The 25,414-nt window shown below is 49.9% G+C and overlaps 1 protein-coding gene across 10 annotated transcripts in view; it reads right to left on the minus strand.

Annotated features, from left to right (window-relative positions):
- Positions 1–1,778: 1,778 nt before the first annotated feature.
- Positions 1,779–25,414, minus strand: part of ST6GALNAC6 (ST6 N-acetylgalactosaminide alpha-2,6-sialyltransferase 6) — a 27,270-nt gene continuing 3,634 nt past the window's right edge. For 2 of the 10 annotated variants that reach the window (XM_032257358.1, XM_032257357.1), the window contains exons 2-7: positions 22,047–22,101; positions 20,338–20,428; positions 18,612–18,791; positions 8,497–8,903; positions 3,959–4,066; positions 1,780–3,250 (exon numbers count right to left, since the gene is read on the minus strand). In XM_032257358.1, the coding sequence (XP_032113249.1) occupies positions 3,061–3,250; positions 3,959–4,066; positions 8,497–8,903; positions 18,612–18,791; positions 20,338–20,428; positions 22,047–22,072 (1,002 nt within the window). In that variant the 5' untranslated portion in view covers positions 22,073–22,101 and the 3' untranslated portion in view covers positions 1,780–3,060. Of the gene's footprint in view, positions 3,251–3,958; positions 4,067–8,496; positions 8,904–18,611; positions 18,792–20,337; positions 20,429–21,334; positions 21,519–21,917; positions 22,104–23,523; positions 23,670–25,414 lie in introns of those variants that run through there. The other 8 variants (XM_032257363.1, XM_032257362.1, XM_032257356.1 and 5 more) reach the window with 7 other exon arrangements.

Genomic DNA, 25,414 nt, shown 5'->3' on the forward strand with positions numbered 1-25,414 from the left:
AGGCATGGTGGCATGCGCCTGTAGTCCCAGCTACTCGGGAGGCTGAGGCAGGAGAATCACTTGAACCCAGGAGGCAGGGGTTACAATGAGCTAAGCTTGCACCATTGCACTCCAGCCTGGGTGACAGAGCGAGACTCCACGTCAGGAAAAAAAAAAAAAAAAAAGAGCCACCACTATGGTGGCTCATGGCTGTAATGCCAGCACTTTGGCAGGCCAAGGCTGGTGTGTCAGAAGGTCAGGAGATGGAGACCATCCTGACCAACATGGTGAAACCCCGTCTCTACTAAAATACAAAAAACTAGCCCAGCGTAATGGCATGTGCCTGTAGTCCCAGCTACTCAGGAGGGTGAGGCAGGAACTGCTTGAACCTGGGAGGTGGAGGTTGCAGTGAGCCAAGATAGTGCCACTGCACTCCAACCTGTTGACAGAGTGAGACTCTATCTCAAAAAAAAAAAGAGGAAGAAACCCATGCTTGGACCCAGATTCCCAGAAGCCTTTGTATGGGGTTGGATGGATGCCACATTCCCACATTCCCATGCCCTGCCCACACACGGCTTTCTGCTCCCCATGTAGACTTTACATGGAGTCCCGGTTTCTCCAGTCACCCTGGCCTCACTGCCACCAGTGGTCTGGTTGGCTCCTGGGCCCAGGGCCATGGGCCATGCCACCTGTCAGCCTCCTGCCCATCCTGTGGTGGTCCCATTTGACTTCTCTAAGCAAGAAGGATGGAGGCTCTGTCCCCCTGAGGCTGACATTTAGGGCCTTGTGCTATCTGGCCCCAGGAAGTCTCATCTGTCACTGCTCCCTCCTGCTGCAGCCTCATTGCCTACTGGGTGAAGCTGGGGGTCCCACCATGAGACTTCTCTGTGGGCCACTCCTCCCACCTGACACTCCCACCCTCATCAACCATGTCTAATACAGTGCACGGCATGCAGCTGCTTATTGGCTATGCGAATTGAGAGGCAGATGCAAGGTGCCATTCATGCCTTCCAGCCCCAGTCGTCACCATCCTGGGTGGCCGGATGCCCAGAGGGTTCTCTTAGCAGGTCGGGGCCCCTGGGAGATCCCAGCAGGCTGCCTGCCCATGTCTCACACAGTCACTCTTTGTTAGGCCTCGCTCCCGAGGACATCTTATCTGCCCAAACAGGTTGTAATCTCTGGAGTCACAGACCCCCTGCCTCCTGCCAACCTGGAGTGCACAGCCCTTTTGCAGAAGCAGGCGGCAACTCGGAGACCACCCGCTTGCCACAGCCCCGCCAGGCTCCTTCCTGCAGGGTTTGGCAGGAAATCCCAGCTTCCAGACCCTTACAGAGCTGGGAGATCTCTAGCTCTGTGGCCTGGGATGTCTTTCCCTGACCCCTTTTGCACTCCCTGCTCCAACTCTTCCCCAAGCTTCTGTGGGAATTCTTCCTAGTGCACCACCACAGGGCTCCTCTCTCCCTGGAACCCAAGCTCCTTGAGAGCAGTGTCTGGTCTCCTTTCGCCCTTGAAGGAATTGGGGCTCTCAGAGGTGAAGTGACTTGCCCAAGGTCACACAGGCAGGGTGAGGTGGGGACAGGAAAAGCCAAGTGGGCCTGGCTCCACACCCCCACATCCCTAGAGCCCCCAGGTCTCTACCCAAGCTGCACAATATACAACGCACTGGCCACTGGCCACTGGCTGCTGAAAACGCTGAGGATGGCTTTACTGAGAGCCCCCGATCAGAGGACATGGTTCTGAGGCCGCAAGCAGCGCCGGCCCGGAGGGCTGCGCTCGACCCAGGAGACACAGCGCATGAAGCCAGAGCATAGGTGTGTTTATTCCTGTACAAATCATTACAAAACCAAGTCTGGGGCAGTCACCGCCCCCGCCCATCACCCCAGTGTGCAATGGCTACCTGCTGGCCTCCTCCGTCCGATCCCTCTGGCCTCACAGCCTCCTCCTGAAGCCTTTCCCTTTCAGGCTCCAGAAGAGCAGGAGACAAACACATTCCACTGAAGCCCAGCTTTAATAAAGTGCCTGATACAAAGCCAGAGGACAGAACCCAGGCGACACAGCTCACGGCAGCCATCCCAGGACAACAGGGGGTCAGGGGAGACCCTTGGAAGCCCCCAGTGGCTCCAGACAAAGGGACAGCCCCAAAGGCACCTCCAACAGTTGGAAAACCTCCCTGCTGGAGGGCAGAAAAGGAGACCTGACCCTTTAAGACCAAGCTAATGGCAGCTGGCTGAGGAGCTAAGGAAACAGCTTAAGGTTTGTCCTGTTCCCTTCAGAGTCCCCCGACCCTGGAGGAGTTTGCGCAAAAATACCCTAAAGTTTTCCCGGAGGTGGGGAAGGTCACCCCAGACACCCCAAGGAGCTGAGCCTCCCAGCAAGTGATAATGGCTGGGGGTGGAGGCCCACACAGGAAGGACAGACCCGAGGGCGCTTGCAGGGGAGGTGGAAAGGGTTTCAGACTCCACACTGGAACCTGGCGTGGGCAGAAGGGTACCCAGAGGGGAAAGGGTTTGTCCAAGGTCACTCAGAGCAAAACCAAGACCTGGACGCCAGCCTCCCACTTCTGGGACCTCCCTACCGCCCCCACAACCTCCACAACTCCACAAATTCTCTGGCCCGGCCTCCAAACAGCTTCTACACCCACACAATCTCTCTTTCTGGTGCTAGGACTTGAGGGGGCAACACCAAGTTCTCAGCTCCTTGGGACAGGACCCCATTGTCCCAGCCGAGTGGGGAGTGATTGGGGGGTCCACTCCTGGGGCTCTGAACCAAGGCCTTATGGGAAAGGACATGTCTTTAGCCTCAGATTGACTCAGAAATACCCCTCTACCCTGATTGACTGTGCTCAGACCCTGACTGCACAAGAAAGACACCCCTGATTAATCACATAGACTCCCAAATCCCTGATTGGCCAACAGATTCCCCAGGCCCTGATTGGCTGGAGAATACATCCTCCTCAAGGCCCTGATTGGCTGGGAGACACTCCAGTGAGCCTTGACTGGCCAGAAAATGATCTCTGGCCCAGCGGCTGGGCGGAGGCCCCATCTCCTCTGACCCGCATGAGGTCCCACAGGCTGGGTTGGCCTAGGTCCAGGAGGGGTGGGAGAAGGTGATGCCATACAGCTGGGCCCACGACGAGAAGACCCTCTTCTCGGTGATGAAGCGGTGGTGGTTGCCCTTGCGGCTGTGCTCATTCTGGATGTAGGTGACACACTCATCCGGCCCCTTGGGCTCGTAGTAGTGGTAGGGCATGCGCTGGAGGCGGGGCCGCTGGCTGGGACAGAGCAGATGGGTGTCATCAGGCCAGGGTAGACGCTGGCAGGGTCCTTGCCCTGTCAGCCCCTCACCTGCCGTAGGACCTCAATGGGAGAAATCCTCATGCCTCCTGAGGCCTTGGTTTCCCCATCAGTAAAATAAGTGTAGGGTACATTAGGTTTGTAACCACCAAACTTTTTTTTTTTTTTTTTTTTTTTTTTTTAATGCAGTGGCACTTTTTCCTTTCCCCAAGAGGGCGGCAGTGTAGAGCAGTGGTGAGGGCTGTCGGCACTGGAGCCTGGCCCCTCTTCCTGCTGTTTGGGGACCTCTGGGTACTCAAAAACAACCTTCTCAGTTTTTCTCATTTAATAAATGGAAAGAATAACAGTTCTTATCCCTTAAGTTTGCTGTGAAGAGTAAGTGAGATAATATATGTAGCCATGCTTTGTACCTGGTCAGTATTCAGTAAAGTACAGCTGTCCTCTAGTGGGCTTTTCATGTAATGCTACTACTAATAGTTATTATTAATAAATAAACTCTGGCTGAGCTTGGAGTGGAGGCCCCTCAGGAAGCAGAATAAGCCTAGATTCCTGCAGAACAGTTTAAAAACAATGAAGCAGAGTCCCTCAAAGGCACCTCCAGCCAAGGTTTCCAGGCCCCCACCAGCTCCATCCTGCGGCCAGTGCCTGGGTGTTGTCCTGGGAGGGCGCCGGCAAGGAGGGCTCACCTGCAGTAGTTGGGGGGAACCATGCCATAGACGTGCACGTGGTCACACAACTCCACCGCGATCACCATGGTAAACCAGCCTGTGCTCAACCACGAATGAGACTTCTCCCTGGGGACGGAAAGGGGTCATGATGAGGGCACATGCCAGCAGAGATGGGGGCAGATGACCCAGGGTCACCTACACAGAGTTCCCTGGAACTTCTCCCATCCACCCATCGGGGCACCATCCCCACCTCAGTTACCCCAAGTCCAGCCTCGCTGTGGGGGAGCATGACATGTGGCAGAGGGCTGTCTGGGCAGAGGTAAGGGGTGTGGAGGGAGCTCCTTTGAGGGAAAGAATGGAAACAGGGCACGCTGGGAATGAATTGTCTCCTAGGGAGCTGGGTCACAGTTGGGCAGGCTGAGTGGCTATGACCACAGAGTATGCTAAAAACAGCTGTGCTCATGCTAGAAGCAAACTCCTAAGGGGAGACTAATCAGATGAGTTCCTGCTGGAGTGAGTGCAGTTCAGAGCAAGGCCTGGAGGAGTAGCCCAGAACCAAGAGCTGTGCTCACACTACACTGGCCACCAGCCATGTGTGATTGAGATGGGCTGTATGTGTAAATACACACTGCATTTTCTTAGGTAGTGTGGAAAAAAGAATGGAGGCCAGGTGTAGCAGCTCATGCCTGTAATCCCAGGACTTCAGGACCAGCCTGGGAAACATAGTGAGTACAAAAAATTAAAAATTAGCCAGGTGTGGTGGCATGTGCCTGTGGCCTCAGCTACCCGGGAGGCTGAGGAGAGGGGATTGCTTAAGTCCAGAAGGTTGAGGCTGCAGTGATCTGTGATCATGTCATTGCATTCCAACCTGGGTGACAGAGCAAGACTTTATCTCAAAAACAAAAACAAAATCCTCTGGAAAAATTGACAAAGAAAAAAGAGAGAAGACATAAATCATCAATATCAGGAATAAAAGAAAGACAATCACCACCATAGACCCTGTAGACATTAAACGGATAATAAGAAAATTCCACAAACAACCACATACAGACATCTGACAACTCAGATAGAATGGGCGAATTCCCTAAAACCCATGAACGACCATAACTTACTCAAGATGAAATAGATAACCTGAATGCCCTGTAACTAGTAAAGAAATTGAATTCACAGCTTAAAATCTTCTGAAAAAGAACTCTCTGGGCCCAGATACTGTCACTGGCAAATTCTACCAAATACTTCAAGAGAAATAAGCACAATTCTACACAGTCTCTTCCAGAAAATAGGAGAGGGAACATTTCCCAATTCATTTTCTGAGACCAGCATGTCCCCGAGACCAGCATGTCCCTGAGACCAAAACCAAGCAAAGACAGTACCAAAAAAACCTCTCATGAACACGAACACAAAACTCCAGCTTGGAACACAGAGCAAGACTTTGTCTCAAAAAAAAAAATAAGTAAATAAAATAAAAAATAAATACATACATTCCAAACAAGTGAGTTTGGAACAGGGTGTGTTCCAAATAAAAATAAATAAATAGAGGCCGGGCGCGGTGGCTCACGCCTGTAATCCCAGCACTTTGGGAGGCCGAGGTGGGTGGATCACAAGGTCAAGAGATCGAGACCATCCTGGTCAACATGGTGAAACCCCGTCTCTACTAAAAATACAAAAAATTAGCTGGGCATGGTGACGCGTGCCTGTAGTCCCAGCTACTCAGGAGGCTGAGGCAGGAGAATTGCCTGAACCCAGGAGGCGGAGGTTGCGGTGAGCCGAGATCATGCCATTGCACTCCAGCCTGGGTAACAAGAGTGAAACTCCGTCTCAAAATAAATAAATAAATAAATAAATAGGCCAGGCGTGGTGGCACATGCCTGTAATCCTAGCACTTTGGAGGCCAAGACGGGCGGATCATCTGAGGTCAGAAGTTCAAGACCAGCCTGACCAACATGGTGAAACCCTGTCTTTAAAAAAGAAAAAAAAAAAAAATTTTTTTTAAATAAAATAAAATAAATAAATAAAACTTTATGTTTTATTCCAGAAGTATAGAGCTGATTCAATATTCAAAAATCTTAGCCTGGGCAACACAGCAAAACCCAGTCACTACTAAAAATACAAAAATTAGCCAGGCATGGTGTTGCATGCCTGTACTCCCAGCTACTAGAGAGGCTGACATGAGAGGATCACTTGAGCCATAATCATGCCACTGCATTCCAGCCTGGGTCTCAGAGCAAGACCCTGTCTCAAACAAAACAAAAAACAAAAACAAGCAGTCAATATAATCCACCACATTAATAGTCTTAAGAAAAACCACATGGTCATATAAATTGCTGCAGAAAAACATTTCATAAAATTCGATATCCTGTAACAATAACAACTCTCAGCAAACTAGTAAAAGAAGAGAACTTCCTCAACCTGATAAAGGGTAGCTACAAAACACCTGTAACTAAAATCATATACCATGATGAAAGACTGAATACTTTCTCCCTAAGACTAGGATCAAGGCAAGGAAGTCCACTCTCACCATTTCCAACACAATTCAACATTGTACTGAAAATCCTAGCCAGTGCAATAAAACAAAAAGAAGAAACAGGCATACAAATCAGAAAGGAAGAAATAAAATTGTCTTTATTTGCATGCCACATGATTATCTGCATGGAAAATCCAAACGAATCTACAAAAATCTCCAAGAACAGGCTGGGCACATTGGCTCATGCTATAATCCCAGCACTTTGGGAGGCAGAGGTGGGTGGATCACCTGAGGTCAAGAATTTAAGACCAGCCTGGCAAACATGGTGAAACCCCATCTCTACCAAAAATACAAAAATCAGCCGGGCATGGTGGCACACACCTGTGGTCCCAGCTACTTGGGAGGCTAAGGCAGGAGAATCGCTTGAACCCAGGAGGCGGAAGTGCAACGAGTCGAGATCGTGTCACTGCACTCCAGCCTGGGCAACAGAGCAAGACTCTGTCTCAAAAACAAAGCAAACAAACAAACAAAAAAATCTCCTAGAACCAGTAAGTGAGTTTAGCAAGGTTACAGGATACAAGGTCAACACACAATAATCTTTTTTTTTTGAGACGGAGTCTCTCCTTGTCACCCAGGCTGGAGTGCAATGGTGCGATCTCTGCTTACTGCAACCTCTGCTTCCCAGGTTCAAGCAATTCTCCTGCCTCAGCCTCCTGAATAGCTGGGATTACATATGCATGTCACCATGCCCAGCTAATTTTTTGTATCTTTAGTAGAGACAGGGTTTCACCCTGTTGGCCAGGCTGGTCTTGAACTCCCGACTTCGTGATCCATCTGCCTCAGCCTCCCAAAGTGCTGGGATTACGGCATGAACTACTGCATCTGGCCACAAAAATCAATTTCTGTATGCTATTTCTATATCAGCAATTAACAATCGGGAACAAGGCCGGGCGCGGTGGCTCAAGCCTGTAATCCCAGCACTTTGGGAGGCTGAGGCAGGTGGATCACGAGGTCAAGAGATCGAGACTATCCTGGTCAACATGGTGAAACCCCGTCTCTACTAAAAATACAAAAAATCAGCTGGGCGTGGTGGCGCGTGCCTGTAATCCCAGCTACTCAGGAGGCTGAGGCAGGAGAATTGCCTGAACCCAGGAGGCGGAGGTTGCGGTGAGCCGAGATCGCGCCATTGCACTCCAGCCTGGGTAACAAGAGAGAAACGCCGTCTCAAAAAAAAAAAAAAAAAAATCGGGAACAAAAAAATATTAATACCATTTATAATAGCTTCAAAACATTTTAAATATTTAGGTAGAAATCTAACAAAATACGTATAAGAGCTATATGTTGAACATATTAGGTCAAAAAAAAATTAAACTTGCTTTTACTACTTTTTTTCTTAAAGTGATGTAAGATGTGGTCTCACTCTGTCACCCAGGCTGGAGTGCAGTGGCACCATCATGGCTCACTGCAGCCCCGACCTCCTGGGCTCAAGTGATCCTCCTGCCTCAGCCTCTTGAGTAGCTAGGACTACAGGTGCCAGCCACTGCATGCAGCTATTTACTGATTTTTAAACGTGATTACTATGAAAATAAATTCCATATGTGGCTCACATAGATTTCTATTGGGCAGCACTGGCCTAGCTTTCCTAAGGAGATGAGTCACAGCAGGGCATGCTGGGCGTGATGTATCCCTGGAACAGAGCATGCCAAGAGCGACTATGTGCTTAAGGCCAGACGTGCTGGGAACAGACAAGACTTTACATTGGGTACACTATGGGGAGCTTCTCTCAGAAAGATGCTAGGAGTGACTGTGCAAACTCAGGGCAGAGCATGCTGGGTGGAAGCCCTTGTGCCCTCAGAGCAAGGTATGGCAGGAGGAAACTCTCTTGGGCAAACCAGGTCATGCAGAGCATGTTGGAAAGGATCCATATGAACAGCTGGACATGAAGGGAACTCTCCTAGGAGGCCCAATCAGAGGACGGCAGGACCTGACCATCCCCTCAGAGCAGTGCATGCTGGGAACAACAGGCCCTCAGGATGGAGCATGCTGAGAGGGAGCACAGGGCTGGCCAGAGGGGCAGGCGGGAGGCTGGTACCTGTCCTTGCCCGTCTCACCCCGGAAGAGGTCGTCAAATTGGCGCATGCGGCCGGGAGAGACGGCATATGCTTCCATGTTGGGGAACACCAGGCCTGCCCGCTGGATCACACGCACGAGGCTGCCCTGGGGCTTCTGCATCTTGCTTGGGGGCCCCCAGAAGATGAACACGGTTTCAGGGGTCCTGTTGACGAACTCCTGGGGCCTCCGCAGCACGCGGAACACACTGGAATGGGCCACTACGCGGTAGGTGGTCTTGTTGCCCACATCGGCTGAGTAGCCCGTAGTGGGCGCATCATTCATGCGGATTGTACACTCAGCCCGCTCAATCTCAGGGCCCAGCTTGGTGCCCAGCAGGTGGCTGGAGCTGCTGACAATCACACATTGGTGGCACCGAGAGGGCAGCGTCTGGGGGACAAGGAAAGTCAACATTATTATGGCCATTCCATGCTGGGGCCTGTGCTCCATACATCCAGGCCTCCAGGACCCAGGAATTGTTATGCCCATTTTAAAGACAGGGAAACTAGAGGCCCATTCACTGAACATTCAACACACATTGATAGCAAGCTGGCTAATGGCCAAGTCATGTGGCAGAGCAAGGAGCAGAACAGACCAGGCTTCTGCCTTCAAGAAACATGTGGGGAGACAGACCAGAATGCACATGATACATGCCAGGAAAAAAAGGGAAATAGGGCCAAATGGGTAGGTGCAGTGACTCACACCTATAATCCCAGCACTTTGGGAGGCCGAAGCAGGCGGATCACTTGAGTTCAGGAGTTCGAGACCAGCCTGGCCAATATGGTGAAACCCTGTCTCTACCAAAAAATACAAAAATTAGCCTGGTGTGGTGGCGTGTGCATGTAATCACAGCTACTTGGGAGGCTGAGGCACAAGAACTGCTTGAACCGGGAGGCAGAGGTTGCAGTGAGCCTAGATTGTGCCACACATTCAAGCCTGGACAACAGAGCAAGACTGTGTCGAAAGAAAGAGAGGAAAGAAGAAACAAAGAAAAGAAAAAAAAGGAAAGGAAAGAGGAAAAACAAAGGAAAGGTTTAAAAAGGAGGAAAGAAGAGAAAGGTGGGGGAGTGGAGGGGGAGGAGAAATAGGGGCAAGTGACCCAACAGTGACTGCAGCTGGGGCTACTTTAGAAAGGTGGCCCGGAGTTGAAACCACTTTTGCCAAAAAATTGTAACAGTGAGAGGAATCTAACATAACTGACTCCACCCTGTTTCTGACTTCACAGCCTAACCACACTTGCTCATTTCTGTGTATAGGCCAAGCTAACTACAAGAGGAATTTACTTTATAGTTTAACTCTGGAGCAAAGATGGTAACAGCCTCTTCCCAAAACGAAACTCCACTTTGCTTGGGGACTAAAACTGCCTTTGTAAATTTAATAAAAGGCTACAAGGTAACAATTGAGATAGAGGCCTGGGCTCTGCTAGGATACAGGTATAGTAAAATCATTTGTTTTACTTATTTTCCCTTTCCTTTGTCCTGCTCTTCCTGGATGCGTGATTGCCTGCATGTAGTCAGTTTGATAGAAGGTGATCACTAATGATTGATTATCTCACCCCCTGTACACCTGTCTGTCAAGCTGTAGGCATAAACTATAACCAGTCATTATCTGTTAGCTTGCTTTTCTGCTAAGATGTAGCTATAGTTGAATTATAGACAGTCATTGTTTCTTAGTTTGCTTTTTAAAATATAGATAACATCATTATTGTTTTTAACATAGATAACATCATTATTGTAAAACCTGAGTGTTTGAGATATTTTTCAGACCTTGCAATCTGGTGGACCAATGGATGCCAACCAGACCAGTGACCCATGGCTCCCACCCAGGAAGTAACTCGGTGGGTGAAGACAGTTTCAACACTCCTATGATTTCATCCCCAACCATTCTCTAGTCTTCCTGCCTGCCAAACTATTCTTTAAAAACCCTAGCTTCCAAATTCTGGGGGAGGCAGATTTGAGAAGTATCCCTCATCTCCTCACTTGACTGGCCCTGCAATTACTAAAATCTTTCTCTGCTGCAACACCCACAGTCTCAGTGTATTGGCTTTTTCTGGGCAGCAGGCAAGAAGAAGCTGTCAGTCTGTAACAGAGAGGCTTCTCTGAGCTGAGATGTGAAGGATGAAGAACCACCTAGGGAAACATATTCAAGGCAGGAGAAACAGCCAGCACAAAGGCTCCAATGTGGAAATAATGGTAGTATATTGAAAACCAAAAGAAGGCCATTCAGTTGAGGCAGAGTCAACAAGTGGGAGAACAGAAGGTTATAAAGTGGAGAAGCACAGTGCCAGGATTTGAACCCAAGTCTAAGTGACCACAGATGCCAGCTCTCCAAAGAGGACATCTTCCAAAGGTACCCATGACATTTCCACATCACCCAAAAACAAGAACCATCTTGTTATTAAGGAAAGTATGAAAGCCACTCTAGGCCTGTTTCTCCGTGGCTGAAATGAATGGGTTGGAACCACATGCTCTGTGGGGTCTATTTTTTGCCCATGGAATTCCCATTCACCCTTTAAGGCTAAGCTCAAATGCCACCTCCTCCAAGTCAGCCTTCCCTGAGCCCTTGCTCCAAGATCCAGCAACACATCCCACGTACCTTGACTGGCACTCCCACTTTTCTGAGCGCTAGTTTTTCTGGCTTCCTCTATGATGCTGCAAGCACTGCAAGCCAGGCTCTGCCTCTCCTTTCCACATCACCCACACTCAAGCTGTCCCACTTTTATTCCTCTTTCAAGGGTTCTTAGGGTAAAGAAAGACTCACTTAGGTGTTAATCTGTCTCCAAACAGTTGCTAATGTGCCCTTTCCTAGTGAGGATGTGGCCAGAGCCCAGGCTCTACATTTTGCATGCAAAGGCCCTGAAGAAAATATAGGAGGGTCAGTGAGGAAGAAGAAAGAGATACTACAGGAAGAACCCCAGAAATACAACCTGAATTTCATGGCTACCCAAGGCAAATGGAAGTCCCCAGGAATGACTATTGGCCTCTTTGCAGCTGCAACTTAGCAGGGGGTAGGAAAATGCCATCTCCTTCCTTCCCTCACTGTGTGGTCTCAGACAAGTGACTTCACCTCTCTGAGCCTTGGTTACTCAGTCTTATCAAGGGAGATAATAATGCTGCCCCCATAGGGCTTGTATGGGGATTACTGGTGATCAAAGTGCCTGGCACGGCAGAAGATCTAAGATGGCTGATTAGGAGCAGCTCAGGATTGCAGCTCCCAGTGAAAGTGCAGAGGGTGAGTGGACGCCGCATTTCCAGATGGATTTTTATTGCCCACAGACCAGGAGATTCCCAAGCGGAGGAGCCCCACAGGTCACCAGCACGGCTGTTTTGGCCGGCGTAGATGTTTTGCTGGCGCCCCGGCGCGGCAGTTCTCCATACAAAATACACGGGCCTGGGAGCCCTTTTAGCTGGCGATTGGAGCTCCAGGAAGGCAGAGTCGCCCATTCATCTGATTAAAAAGGGGACTGAAACAGGAAGCCAGGCCAGGAGATTCCCAGGCAAAAAAGCACCACAAATCTCAGCGCTGCTATTTCAGCCGACACAGTGGGTCACTGCATGGGAAATCACACAGATCCCGGTGCCTTTTCAACAGGCAACTGGAACACCTGGGAGACAGTCGACGATTCAACTAAAAAAAAAAAGGCTCTGAGGCAGGGAGCCAGGTGATCAGGCTCGGCTGGTGTCACCCCCACAAAAAAAACAGCAATTGGAAATGCTCTGGGTTGAGAGTTTCACAGCAAGCACAGCTAAACCCGGGAAGGTTCAGCTCTGTGGGGGAGGGGCGTCCGCCATTACCAAGGCACTCCACCACTATGGAGGTAGTCTGCCGTTGCTGAGGCAGCCCACCATTGCTGAGGCAACCCGCCATTACAGAGAGAGTCCACCATTACAGAGGTGGGTCACCATTGCCAAGGCAGTTCTAACTACACCCATATAAACAGGACTGCAGGCAAGTACACAGGGCAGCTGGGCGGAGCCCACAGCAGCTCAGCAAAGCCTCTGCAAGCAAACAGTGACTAGGCTGCCTCCTTGCTGGGCAGGGCAGCCTTGAAAAAAAGGCAGCAGCACAACGGAAACTCATAAATAAGGCCCTAACTCCCCGGGACAGAGCACCTGGGAAAAAAAAGGGGTTTATGAGTTCTGCTGCAGCAGACTTAAACATATCTGCCCAGCAGCTCTGAATGAACAACGGAGCTCACAGTTCAGCACCTGAGCTTCTATAAAGGACAGACTGTCTCCTCAAGCAGCTCCCTGACCCCCGTATATCCAAAGAGTCACCTCATAAAGGAGAGCTCAGACAGACATTTGGCGGGTATCCTTCTGGGACAAAGATAGTAGAAGAAGAAACTGGCAGCAACCCTTACTGTTCTGCAGCTGCTACAGGTGATCCCCAGGCAAGCAGGGCCTGGAGTGGACCTCAGCAGTCCTACAGCAGAGGGGCCAGACTGTTAGAAGGAAAACTAAGAAACAGAAATAACTTCATCATCAACAAACTGGACATCCACTCAGAGACCCAATCTGAAAGTCAGCAACTACAAAGACGACAGGTGGATAAATCCACAAAGATGGGAAGAAACCAGCACAAAAAGGATGATAACACCCGAAACCAGAACACCTCTCCTCCTACAAGGGATCACAACTCCTCACCAGCAAGGGAACAAGGCTGGATGGAGAATGAGTGTGATGAAATGACAGAATCAGGCTTCAAAAGGTGGGCAATAAGAAACTTCTGTGAGCTAAAAGAACATGTTCTAACCCAATGCAAAGAAACTAAGAACCTTGAAAAAAGATTTGATGAAATGCTAATGAGACTAAACAACTTAGAGAGGAATATAAGCGAATTGATGGAGCTGAAAAACACAACACGAGAACTTCGCGAAGCATGTACAAGTTTCAACAGCCGAATTGACCAAGCAGAAGAAAGGATATCAGGGGTCGAAGATCAACTCAATGAAATAAAACAAGAATGCAAGATTAGAGAAAAAAGGGTAAAAAGGAATGAACAAAGTCTCCAAGAAATGTGGGACTATGTGAAAAGACCTAATCTACGTTTGATAGGCGTATCTGAATGCGACGAAGAGAATGAATCCAAGCTGGAAAATACTCTTCAGGATATTATCCAGGAAAACTTCCCCAACATAGCAAGGCAGGCAAATATTCAAGTCCAGGAAATACAAAGAACACCACAAAGATATTCGTCAAGAAGAGCAACCCCAAGGCACATAATCGTCAGATTCACCAGGGTTGAAATGAAGGAGAAAATACTAAGGCAGCCAGAGAGAAAGGTCGGGTTACCCACAAAGGGAAGCCGATCAGACTCACGGCAGATTTTTCAGCAGAAACCCTACAAGCCAGAAGAGAGTGGGGGCCAATATTCAACATCCTCAAAGAAAAGAATTTTCAACCCAGAATCTCCTATCCAGCCAAACTAAGCTTCATAAGTGAAGGAAAAATAAAATCCTTTGTGAACATGCAAGTACTCAGAGATTTCGTCATCACCAGGCCAGCTTTACAAGAGCTCTGAAAGAGGCTCTACACATATAAAGGAACAACTAGTACCAGCCACTCCAAAAACATGCCAAATGGTAAAGAGAATCAACACAGTGAAGAATCTGTATCAACTAATTGGCAAAACAGCCAGCTAGCACCAAAATGGCAGTATCAAATTCACACATAATAATATTAACCCTAAATGTAAATGGACTAAATGCCCCAATCAAAAGACACAGACTGGCAAATTGGATAAAAAGCCAAAACCCATCGGTGTGCTGTATCCAGGAAACCCATCTCACATGCAAGGATACACAAAGGCTCAAAATAAAGGGATGGAGGAAGATTTACCAAGTAAATGGAGAGCAAAAAAAGCAGGAGTTGCAACTCTTGTCTCTGATAAAATAGACTTTAAAGCAACAAAGATCAAAAGAGACAAAGAAGGACATTACATAATGGTAAAAGGATCAATGCAACAAGAAGAGCTAATGATCCTAAATATATATGCACCCAATACAGGAGCACCCAGATACATAAGGCAAGTTCTTAGTGACTTACAAAGAGACTTAGACTCCCACACAATAATAGTGGGAGACTTCCACTGTCAATATTAGACAGATCAATCAGTGAGACAGAAAGTTAACAAGGATATCCAGGACTTGAACTCAGACCTGGAACAAGCAAACCTAACAGACATTTACAGAACTCTCCACCCCAAATCCACAGAAAATACATTCTTCTCAGCACCACATCACACCTACTCTAAAATTGACCACATAATTGGGAGTAAATCACTCCTTGGCAAAGACAAAAGAATGGAAATCATAACAAACAGTCTCTCAGACCACAGTGCAATCAAGTTAGAACTCAGAATTCAGAAACTAACTCAGAACCGCACAGCTTCATGGAAACTGAACAACTGGCTCTTGAATGTTGACTGGATAAACAATGAAATGAAGGCAGAAATAAAGATGTTCTTCGAAACCAACGAGAACGAAGACACAACATATCAGAATCTCTGGGACACATTTAAAGCAGTCTCTAGAGGAAAATATACAGCAACAAATGCCCACATGAGAAGCAAGGAGAGATCTAAAATCGACACCCTATCATCAAAATTGAAAGAGCTAGAGGAACAAGATCAAAAAAACTCAAAACCTAGCAGAAGACAAGAAATAACTAAGATCAGAGCAGAACTGAAGGAGATAGAGACACAAAAAACCCTACAAAAAATCAACAAATCCAGGAGCTGGTTTTTCGAAAAGATCAACAAAATAAACAGACCACTAGCCAGATTAATAAAAAAGAAAAGAGAGAATAACCAAATAGATGCAATAAAAAACGATAAAGGGGATATCACCACAGATTCCACAGAAATTCAAACCATCATCAGAGATTATTACAAACAACTCTATGCACATAAACTAGTAAACCTGGAAGAAATGGATAAATTCCTGGACACTTGCATCCTCCCAAGCCTAAACCAGGAAGAAGTCGAAACCCTGAATAGACTAATAACAAGGTCTGAAGTTGAGGCAGCAATTAAGAGCCTACCACTCAAAAAAAACCCCAGGTCCAGATGGGTTCACAGCCCAATTCTACCAGACGTACAAAGAGGAGCTTGGTATCATTCCTTCTGAAACTATTCCAAATAATCCAAAAAGAGGGAATCCTTCCCAAATCATTTTATGAGACCAACATCATCCTGATACCAAAACCTGGCAGAGACTCAACAAGAAAAGAAAACTTCAGGCCAATATCCATGATGAACATAGATGCAAAAATCTTCAATAAAATACTAGCAAGCTGATTGCAACAGCACATCAAAAAGCTTATCCACCATGATCAAGTAGGATTCATCCCGGGGATGCAAGGCTGGTTCAACATATGCAAGTCCATAAACGTAATTTACCACATAAACAGAACCAAAGACAAAAACCACATGATTATCTCAATTGATGCAGAGAAGGCCTTTGACAAAATTCAACAGCCCTTTATGCTAAAAACTCTCAATAAACTAGGTATCGACAGAATGTATCTCAAAACAATAAAAGCTATTTATGACAAACCAACAGCCAATATCATACTGAATGGGCAAAAACTGGAATCATTCCCTTTGAAATCTGGCACTAGACAAGGATGCCCTCTCTCACCACTTCTATTCAATATAGTACTGGAATTTCTAGCCAGAGCAATCAGGCAAGAAAAAGAAATAAAGGGTATTCAGTTAGGAAAGGAGGAAGTCAAATTGTCTCTATTTGCAGACGACATGATTGTATATCTAGAAGACCCCATTGTCTCAGCCCCAAATCTCCTGAAACTGAAAGCAAATTCAGCAAACTCTCAGGATACAAAATCAACGTGCAAAAATCACAAGCATTCCTATACACCAATAACAGACTTAAAGAGAGCCAAATCAAAAATGAACTGCCATTCACAATTGCTACAAAGAGAATAAAATACCTAGGAATACAACTAACAAGGAACGTAAAGCACCTCTTCAAGGTGAACTACAAACCACTGCTCAACGAAATAAGAGGGGACACAAACAGATGGAGAAACATTCCATGTTCATGGTTAGGAAGAATCAATATCGTGAAAATGGCCCAAAGTAATTTACAGATTCAACACTATCCCCATCAAGCTACCAATGACCTTCTTCACAGAACTGGAAAAAAACACCTTAAACTTCATATAGAACCAAAAGAGGGCCCGCATAGCCATCAATTCTAAGCAAAAAGAACAAAGCTTGAGGCATCACACTACCAGACTTCAAACTACACTACAAGGCTACAGTAATCAAAACAGCATGGTACTGGTACCAAAACAGAGATATAGACCAATGGAACAGAACAGAGGCCTCAGGGGCAACACAACATATCTAAACCATCTGATCTTTGACAAACCTGACAAAAACAAGCAATGGGGAAAGGACTCCCTGTTTAATAAATGGTGTTGGGAAAACTGGCTAGCCATGTGCAGAAAGCAGGAACTGGACCCCTTCCTGACACCTTACACTAAAATTAACTCCAGATGGATTAAAAACTTAAACATAAGACCTAACACCATAAAAACCCTAGAAGAAAATCTAGGCAAAGCCATTCAGGACATAGGCATAGGCAAGGACTTCATGACTGAAACACCAAAATCACTGGCAACAAAAGCCAAAATAGACAAATGGGACCTAATCAAACTCCACAGCTTCTGCACGGCAAAAGAAACAGTCATTAGAGTGAATCGGCAACCAATAGAATGGGAAAAAATTTTTGCAGTCTACCCATCTGACAAAGGGATGATATCCAGAATTTACAAAGAACTAAAACAGATTTACAAGAAAAAAACAAACAAGCCCATTCAAAAGTGGGTGAAGGATATGAACAGATACTTTACAAACGAAGACATACATGAGGCCAACAAACATGAAAAAATGCTCATCATCACTGGTCATTAGAGAAATGCAAATCAAAACTACATTGAGATACCATCTCACGCCAGTCAGAATGGCAATCATTAAAAAATCTGGAGACAACAGATACTGGAGAAATAGGAACATTTTTACACTGTTGGTGGGAGTGTAAATTAGTTCAACCATTGTGGAAGAGAGTGTGGTGATTCCTCAAGGACCTAGAAATAGAAATTCCATTTGACCCAGCAATCCCATTACTGGGTATATATCCAAAGGATTATAAATTGTTCTATTATAAGGACACGTGCACACGAATATTCACTGCAGCACAGTTTACAATAGCAAAGACCTGGAACCAACCCAAATGCCCATCGATGATAGACTGGACAGCAAAAATGTGGCACATATACAGCATGGAATATTATGCAGCCATCAACAACGAGTTCATGTCCTTTGTAGGGACATGGATGAAACTGGAAACCATCATTCTCAGCAAACTGACACAAGAACAGAAAATCAAACACTGCAAGTTCTCACTCATAGGCGGGTGTTGAATGAGAACACATGGACACAGGGAGGGGAGCACCACACACTGGGGTCTGTTGGGGGGAAACAGGGGAGGGACAGTCGGGGGTGGGTAGTTGGGGAGAGATAGCATGGGGAGAAATGCCAGATACAGGTGAAGGGGAGGAAGGCAGCAAATCACACTGCCACGTGTGTACCTATGCAACAATCTTGCATGTTCTTCACATGTGCCCCAAAACCTAAAATGCAATTAAAAAAAAAAAAGTACCTGGCACACACAGGCACTTGATAAAGGGCACACACACAAAAGCCGGTATTATTACTACTTTTGTGTTGTCAAATGTCCCAGTGTTCTGCTCTCAACCCTGTGTGCGCTCCCCAGCAGAGACAGAAAGCAGTGAAAACAATAACACATTTCCAAAAGGATTCTGATTCAGGAGATGTTAGGACATTAGCAATAAGGGTGGAGACTTGGAGAGAACGGAGGCCCAGAGAGGGGCGGGGCACTTATTCAAGGTCACACAGCAAGCAAGGAGCTGAAATCACCAGAGGCAGGGCCTTGACTCCCAGGGTCCATCTTCCTTTTAGAGAAGGAGTGGGGGAAGTGATGATGCTGAGCAGTGGGGAGGAGCTGCCACTAGCCAGCTCCCAGGGAGCTCCCCAAAGTGGCTGCGCTACCTTGTTGCCGAGAATGGGGACATAGCCGTCAGTGATGCTCCACTTCTTGAGGTTGACAGGCCGGCGGCTACGGCCCCGCAGGGAGCCGTAATGGAAGACCTCATTGGCACTGTTGGAGCTGTAGAGGATGAGGATGGTGATGAGGGCAAACAGGATCACGAACACTGCTGACCGCTGTTCCTGGAGAGGGGAGAGGCCAGTGAGGGCCCAGCTACCAGGAAGGCTCAGCACCCCAGCTCCTTGCCACCTACCATGCCTGGCTAACTCCTGCTTTTTGTTACAGACCAGTCCAGGCACTACTTCCTCCAGGAAGGCCTCCTTCAGCTGCCTCAGTACCCCCATCACAACACTGATCACACAGCATTCAAACTGCCATCCCTCCAATTACACCGTAAGCTCTGGGACTAGGTCAGCCTTGCTCCCCACTTTATCCCAGATCCCAGGGCAGAGCCTGGAACACAGAAGGTTCTCAGGGAGGGTTTGCTGGACTGGATTGAATGTGTCAGGATTCCCTACAGCTGCTGCTAAGAGGATGTCTAGAGACAGATGGGACATCTGAGTGAGAGGGTCCAGGTCTTCCACCAGCAGTAACTCTCCGATATATTGCCTCTAGCTCCAAGTTTATCTTTTTTGTCTGCTCTGCGGAAGTGGATCTGAGCCCTTTAAATATTTTCCCTTGTCAGTTAGCTGCATATTAAGCTTTGTGACTAGAAGGTGCTGGACAGACACTGCAGGAGGAAAAGCATTTGCTTCTTGGTTCTGGTGGGCTTGCTAGGGAGGCTCCTTCAATGGACACAGCCTATCCAGTAAGGGTATCTTAGCCACTGACCAGAGGCCAGGAGTGCCAGCAACTCAGGCACATTGCCTCTGGCTCATGCTGTGATCACAGCTTTTCTGAAGTCCAGCTCCCACAGCGCACTCAACCACGTGCAGCACCTGGAGGCTGGTGGCTTCCCTCCCTAGGCCAGTTTCGTACTAGAGCTATCCAGTGGACCATAGCTGGGCCTTCTTCAGCAAGGCCTGGAACTCAGCCTTTGTGGGGGCAGGGGCTCTCCTTAGATTAACATCTGCTATTCCTGCATGCCTCAGAATTCCAATCCCTTGTTACTCCAGTGTCCTATTACAGTCAATAATTTTTTGCATTAAACTTTTCCTGTGTAATCACTGTGTAGTTTCTTTCTCCTGGTTAGACTCAAATTAATATGACCACTCCATCCCATTTCCAAACCTCAGGCTCCACCAAGGCTGCAGTGGATTCTAGAGAAGGGGCATGCTGGGCCAGTCATGTAGTAGGTGCTCAGGAAGGCATGAATGAATGAAAGAACGATGGGGAATCCTGACATTCTCAGGGTCATGTTCAGGCTGCATCACCTTTGACTCTGACCAGTGCACCCTCCCCCCATTTCCTGCTCACCTCCACCTGCCCACCCCTCTTTCTTGCACAGCACTCCACAGGCACCTCAGCTAGTCCCTGACCACCACAGACAGACCAGTCAGGCCTGGGAGGGCAGAACTGACCCTGGGCCGAGGCACAGGCAGGAGCTTGCCCTAAGCCACTCAGATCAGTGGCCAAACCAGGGCTTAAACCTGGGCCTCCCAAGCACTAGTGGCTTCTTGAGGGGAGGGAGAGACTGGTGGTGGCCGGGATCTGAGATAGGTCCAAAGGAACCAGTTCCATAGAGGGAAGTAAGAGGCTCAAAGGGGATAAGAAATGAAGGAGACTTACTTTGTTGCTACTCATTTCTCTCCTGCGTCTGCTGAGGAGTAGGTGTCGGCGTCCTGCAGGTGGCCCTGGGGGCAGGGATGTGGGTTCACACCTGCAAGCCACCAGAAAGGGTTATTATGGCCTGGGGGTCCTCCTTTGGGTCCAGCAAGCCAAAGGCTACACCTTCTCTGCCCCCAACTAGCTCTTCTACGCACCCACAACTTTAAGGATGAGGACTGTACCCATTTTGCAGATGGAGACACTGAGGGCCAGAAAGGGCAGGAATCTGACTGTAGTCCCACAGCCTGGTGGCAGCAGAGCTCTGCCCATTCTCCTCCCTGAGCAGGGGCATTCCCACACCCAGGCAGCTGACAGGGCCAAAGCTGGCTCCCTACTGGAGGACCTGACCTCCATACAGCAGGAGCCCCATTCACACCCTGCTCTAAACCCTGCCTTGGGTCTCTGTGGTGTCAGAATAAAGCAACACCCCTGTAGCCCGCAAGCTCCTTCGCTCTGACTCCCTCTCAGGTTGGCTTGGAATGCCCTCCCTTCTACGGCCTCCTGACTCCCACTTATCCTCCAAGCCTCTCATGGACCAGGAACTCCCTTAGGTCCTTCCATCCCCCCAGGCGAAGAGCTGCCTGCAAGGTACAGCCCACCCAGGTCCTCGCTCAGTTTCCCCTGTGCCTCCACAGCCATGGAGATGCAGGAATATCGCTGAATGAACGAATGCATTAACAAGTAGGATCTCTCTAAGGGCACAGACTCAAGTCTCAGAGGCTCGGTTCTAGTCCAGGCCCTGCAGTCTCTGCTAGGGCTGACTGCACATCTGTCAAGTGGCTGTAATCACAGTCTCGGAGGTGGCTGGGGGGGACTCTGGAGACCTGGCAGTGAGGAGGCCAGCCCAGCTCTGCTCTGCACACCCCACCGCTCCCTCTCCCACCACCCAGGACTCAGCTCCTTTCCAGACTTCCACTTCCCCACCTGTGAGAGGGAAAAAGTACTGTGTCCAGCCCACCTCCAGCAGACAGGCAGGGGGCAGGGCGGGCGGGAGTGCAGAGGGAGGAAACTGGGGCTTAGGGGCCCTCCTCAGCTCCGTCCCCTCCTCCAGGGCCCTCCCAGTTCCCGCCACTCTCTCCAACCCCTGACCTAGCTGCTGTTTACTCCTACAGGACCACCAGGAATAGCCAGAGAATCTCGGGCCAGAGGAGGCTTGGCACACGCACCTAGCTCCTGGTTGGTTAGGTCCTGGCCCCGCCCCCTCTCCAGCCCCACCCCCTCCCCGTGGAGCCCCGGTCAACCTGAGCCCGGCTTCAAGTTTCTCCAGGGCCAGCCCCTCACAGCCAGTCAGGGAGGCCTGGACTCCCATCTAGTCCAGGCCTCGCGGTATGCAGCAGAAGGAGCCTCATAAGAAGCGAGGAGCGGCTTGTTCTTGCCCTCACGGACCGTTAGAGCAAAAACAGGAGTCCAGAATCCTGAGGTGGCCCCATGAACCCTGAGACCTCGACATTCAAGGCAACCACGGTTCCAGCCGCCTCTAGCTTACAACGCGTGGCCACCCTTTCCTGAGGATGCCCCATGCCCGCCCCCCACTTTCCCACCTTTGCCCGAGCTGTGCCCTCAGCCAGGACCACCGTCCCCCTGGTCAGCCCCGTCACAATCCTGCTCTGAGAAGGCCATGTCAGTGCAGCATGTCAGGTGCCACTGCGAATCCCGGTTTCACCACTTACTGGCTGGGGGGCCTCGAGCAAGCCATGTGACCTCTCTGAGCCTCAGTTTCCTCATCTGTGAAATGGGAACAATAAGAGTCGGTAAATCAGGGGGTTGTTGGAAGGATTCAAGCAGATGTGGCAAGGGGCACGCGGGCTTGAAAGTAATCCCACATTAGTCAGGCGCAGCGGCTCACGCCTGTAATCCCAGCACTTTGGGAGGCAGAGGCGGGCGGATCACGAGGTCAAGAGATCGAGACCATCCTGGCCAACATGGTGAAACCCCGTCTCTCTAAAAATACAAAACTTAGCTGGGCGTGGTGATGCGCGCCTGTAGTCCCAGCTACTCAGGAGGCTGAGGCAGGAGAATCAATCGCTTGAACCCGGAAGGCGGAGGTTGCAGTGAGCTGAGATCGTGCCATTGCACTGCAGCCTGGCGACAGAACGAGACTCCACATCAAAAAAAAAACAGTGCTCCCACAATGCCAGCAGCTGTTAGTCTTGTGGTTACTCACTGTTCAAGGCCCGCCTCTCCAGTGTGTCAGTAAAACACTCCTACTCCCCTGACCCCAGACCAGCGACTTTCCCGGAATATCAAGGAATACGTGTGGGAACACGCTCTAAACATCACCCACACACTGAATCCCGGCAACGCATGGTAGGCGTTCTTGTTGCCCATTTCACAGATAAGGAGACTGAGGTTCAGAGAGGCAAAGCGCCTTGCGGGGCCGCCCAGAGCCTGCTTGGCAGCCTTGTTTACAAGCTCCTTACAGGGAGCAGCCCAGCGCTGAGCCTGACTTCGTCTCCCTGGAGGATCCCCCTCGGCTGAAACGGGTGTGCGCCCAGGACGTGGCCCGACACCGGCACCGGGGCGGGGGTCTGGGGGTGCTGGCCTGTTGGGGAGCAGCTTGCTCAGGCTGGGGAGGTGGCAGACCCGCATGCTGGCCCCGGAGCACGGACTCAGCCCCCAAGGCTGGACGCGCAGGCGAGCTGAGCAGGAGCCGAGGGTGGGGGCCACACCCTGCCCTCTGTTTGGGGGCTTTCCTTCTTCCAGCCTCGGGAGTCCTCCCGCAGGTCGGGAGGCACCCACGAGCCCGCGTGGGAGGAGGGCTCCAGGGAGAAGGGGGAGGGGGACTCCTAATTCCGAGACAAGGCGGGACGCCAAGCCCTTGGGTCCACCTGGTGGGGGGCTCGCCCTGCGCGCCCATGGTGCCAACCCCCTCCCCAGCTCCTGCACTCCGGGAGTCCGGAGCCCTAACCCCAGCTGGGAAGAAAAGAGGCAGGACCGCTCACGGGGTAGTCGGCGGCAGGAGGCCCAGCGGACCCCGCGACAGTCGCTGGGAGCGAGGACCAGGACCTCGGGGCGCGGCTACGGAGGGAAGAGGGGTCTAGGAGAGCCCCCGGGGGCCCCGCATTCATCCCCATCCCCGGCGATTCGCAATCTCCCCTCCCCGGCGTCCACCGCCCCCGCCCCCGCCCCCGCGCGGCGCCCGCTTACCTCCGGCGGGGAGCGCCCGGCCCCCCGCGGCCCCCGAGCCCCCTCACATGGTGCCGGGAGCCGAGCGCCGGGGTCCGCGCTCCTCAGGCCGCCCAGGCCCCGCCGCACCCGCGGCCCGCCGGGTCCTAGCGCCGCCGTACCGGGCCGGCCCCGGCCTGGGAGGTGGGCGGAGCCTCGGGTGGCTCCGCCCCCGGGAAGCGCGGGCGGGGAAGGGTAAGGAGAGGCGGACCTGGTTCCCGCCACCGCGAGAGCGCCTCGGTCACCCCACTGGGCAGCCCGGGTTGACCACCAAAATACAACAGCCTTTCGGCTCCCTGTAGTGTGGATCGGGCCCACTTGTAGCTTTCTTTATTGCCACCACGACCCCGGATGGGGAAACTGAGTTCCGGAGCACGCTGTGCTTGGACTCTGTTGAGTTTCTCCCTGGGCTCCCCACCGAGGGCCTCCAGCTCCCTGCCCTGAGCCTTGCACCCTGCAGTCACCCTGGGCGAACTCAGGCTTCACCCTCAGATTCAAGTCCAGCCCTGCCAACCGCCAGCTGTGCTGCCTTGGCGCATAACTTCCCTTCTCCTTGCCTCTGGAAAATAGGGAGAAGAACAACTTCACAGAGCCGGGAAAATTTAAGTTGTTCCTTCTTGGAACAGGGCATTCATGACATCACTCTATGTCATAAGGGAAAATAACCTAAGTAGCCATTGCTAGGGGACTGCCTAAGTTAAGGCACAGCCTGCCGAAGTGCACGAGGAGGCTGTTAAAATAAAGGTTGCAGGTCCGATGCCTTGGTAGGAAAGGATGACCAGGATATTTACGTGAAAAAAGCAAATCATATCAGCTTTCAGGATAATAAAAAAGAAAGAAAGAAAGAAAAAAAGCAAGTTAAAGAACTGCGAGCCGGGCGCGGTGCCTCAGGCCTGTAATCCCAGAACTTTGGGCGGCCGTGTGGATCACCTGAGGTCAAGAGTTTGAGACCAGCTTGGCCCACATGGTGAATCACCCACCCCTGTCTCTACTAAAAATACATAAATTAGCTGGGTGTGGTCTCAGGCGCCTGTAATCCCAGCTACTCAGGAGGCTGAGGCGGGCTGAGGCAGAATCGCTTGAGGTGGAGATTGCAGTGAACCGAGATCAGTCCATTGCACTCCAGCCAGGGCAACAAGAGTGAAACAATGTCTAAAAAAAAAAAAAAAAATGCCTTGGAAACAAAGTTGTAAACATTTGCATTCCATGGCTGAGTAAACATGCCCTAGAGAAATTCTTGCAGATGTGCCCAAGGAGGTTCATAGCAGCATTGCTTGAAATAATACAAATATCAGGGAAAAGCCCACATGTCCATCAACAGGAGAATGGAATTGTTTTACACAATGGAAGGTCCTCACTGTGAAATAATACATAGCAGGGTAAAATGAACGAGCCACAATTACATGGATGAATCTCAGAGACACAAGGAGTGAAAAAGACACATCTGGGAAGATGAGTGAAAACTACACACACAATGTATTGTTTAAGCATACAGTAGGCAGTAGCCCACCTCACAGCCAGGGACAGGAGACAGCTTTTGTCTCTTTTAGTGATTATAGTTTTAAGAGCAAAAGTCAGCCACGTGCAGTGGCTCATGCCTGTAATCCCAGCACTTTGGGAGAGGAGGTGGGCAGATCACTTGAGATCAGGAATTCAAGACCAGCCTGGCCAACATGGTGAAACTCTGTCTCTACTAAAAATACAAATAAATTAGCCAGGTGTGGTGGCGCGTGCCTGTAATCCCAGCTACTTGGAAGGCCAAGGCAGGAGAATCCCTTGAACCCGGGAGGCAGGAGGCAGAGGTTGCAGTGAGCCAAGATCCTGCCACTGCACTCCAGCCTGGGCGACAGAGAGAGACTCTGTCTCAAAAAAT

Source organism: Sapajus apella, unplaced genomic scaffold (assembly GCF_009761245.1).
Source record: "Sapajus apella isolate SASKATOON/1434 unplaced genomic scaffold, GSC_monkey_1.0 scaffold97, whole genome shotgun sequence".
In the NCBI taxonomy this organism is placed as follows: domain Eukaryota; kingdom Metazoa; phylum Chordata; class Mammalia; order Primates; family Cebidae; genus Sapajus; species Sapajus apella.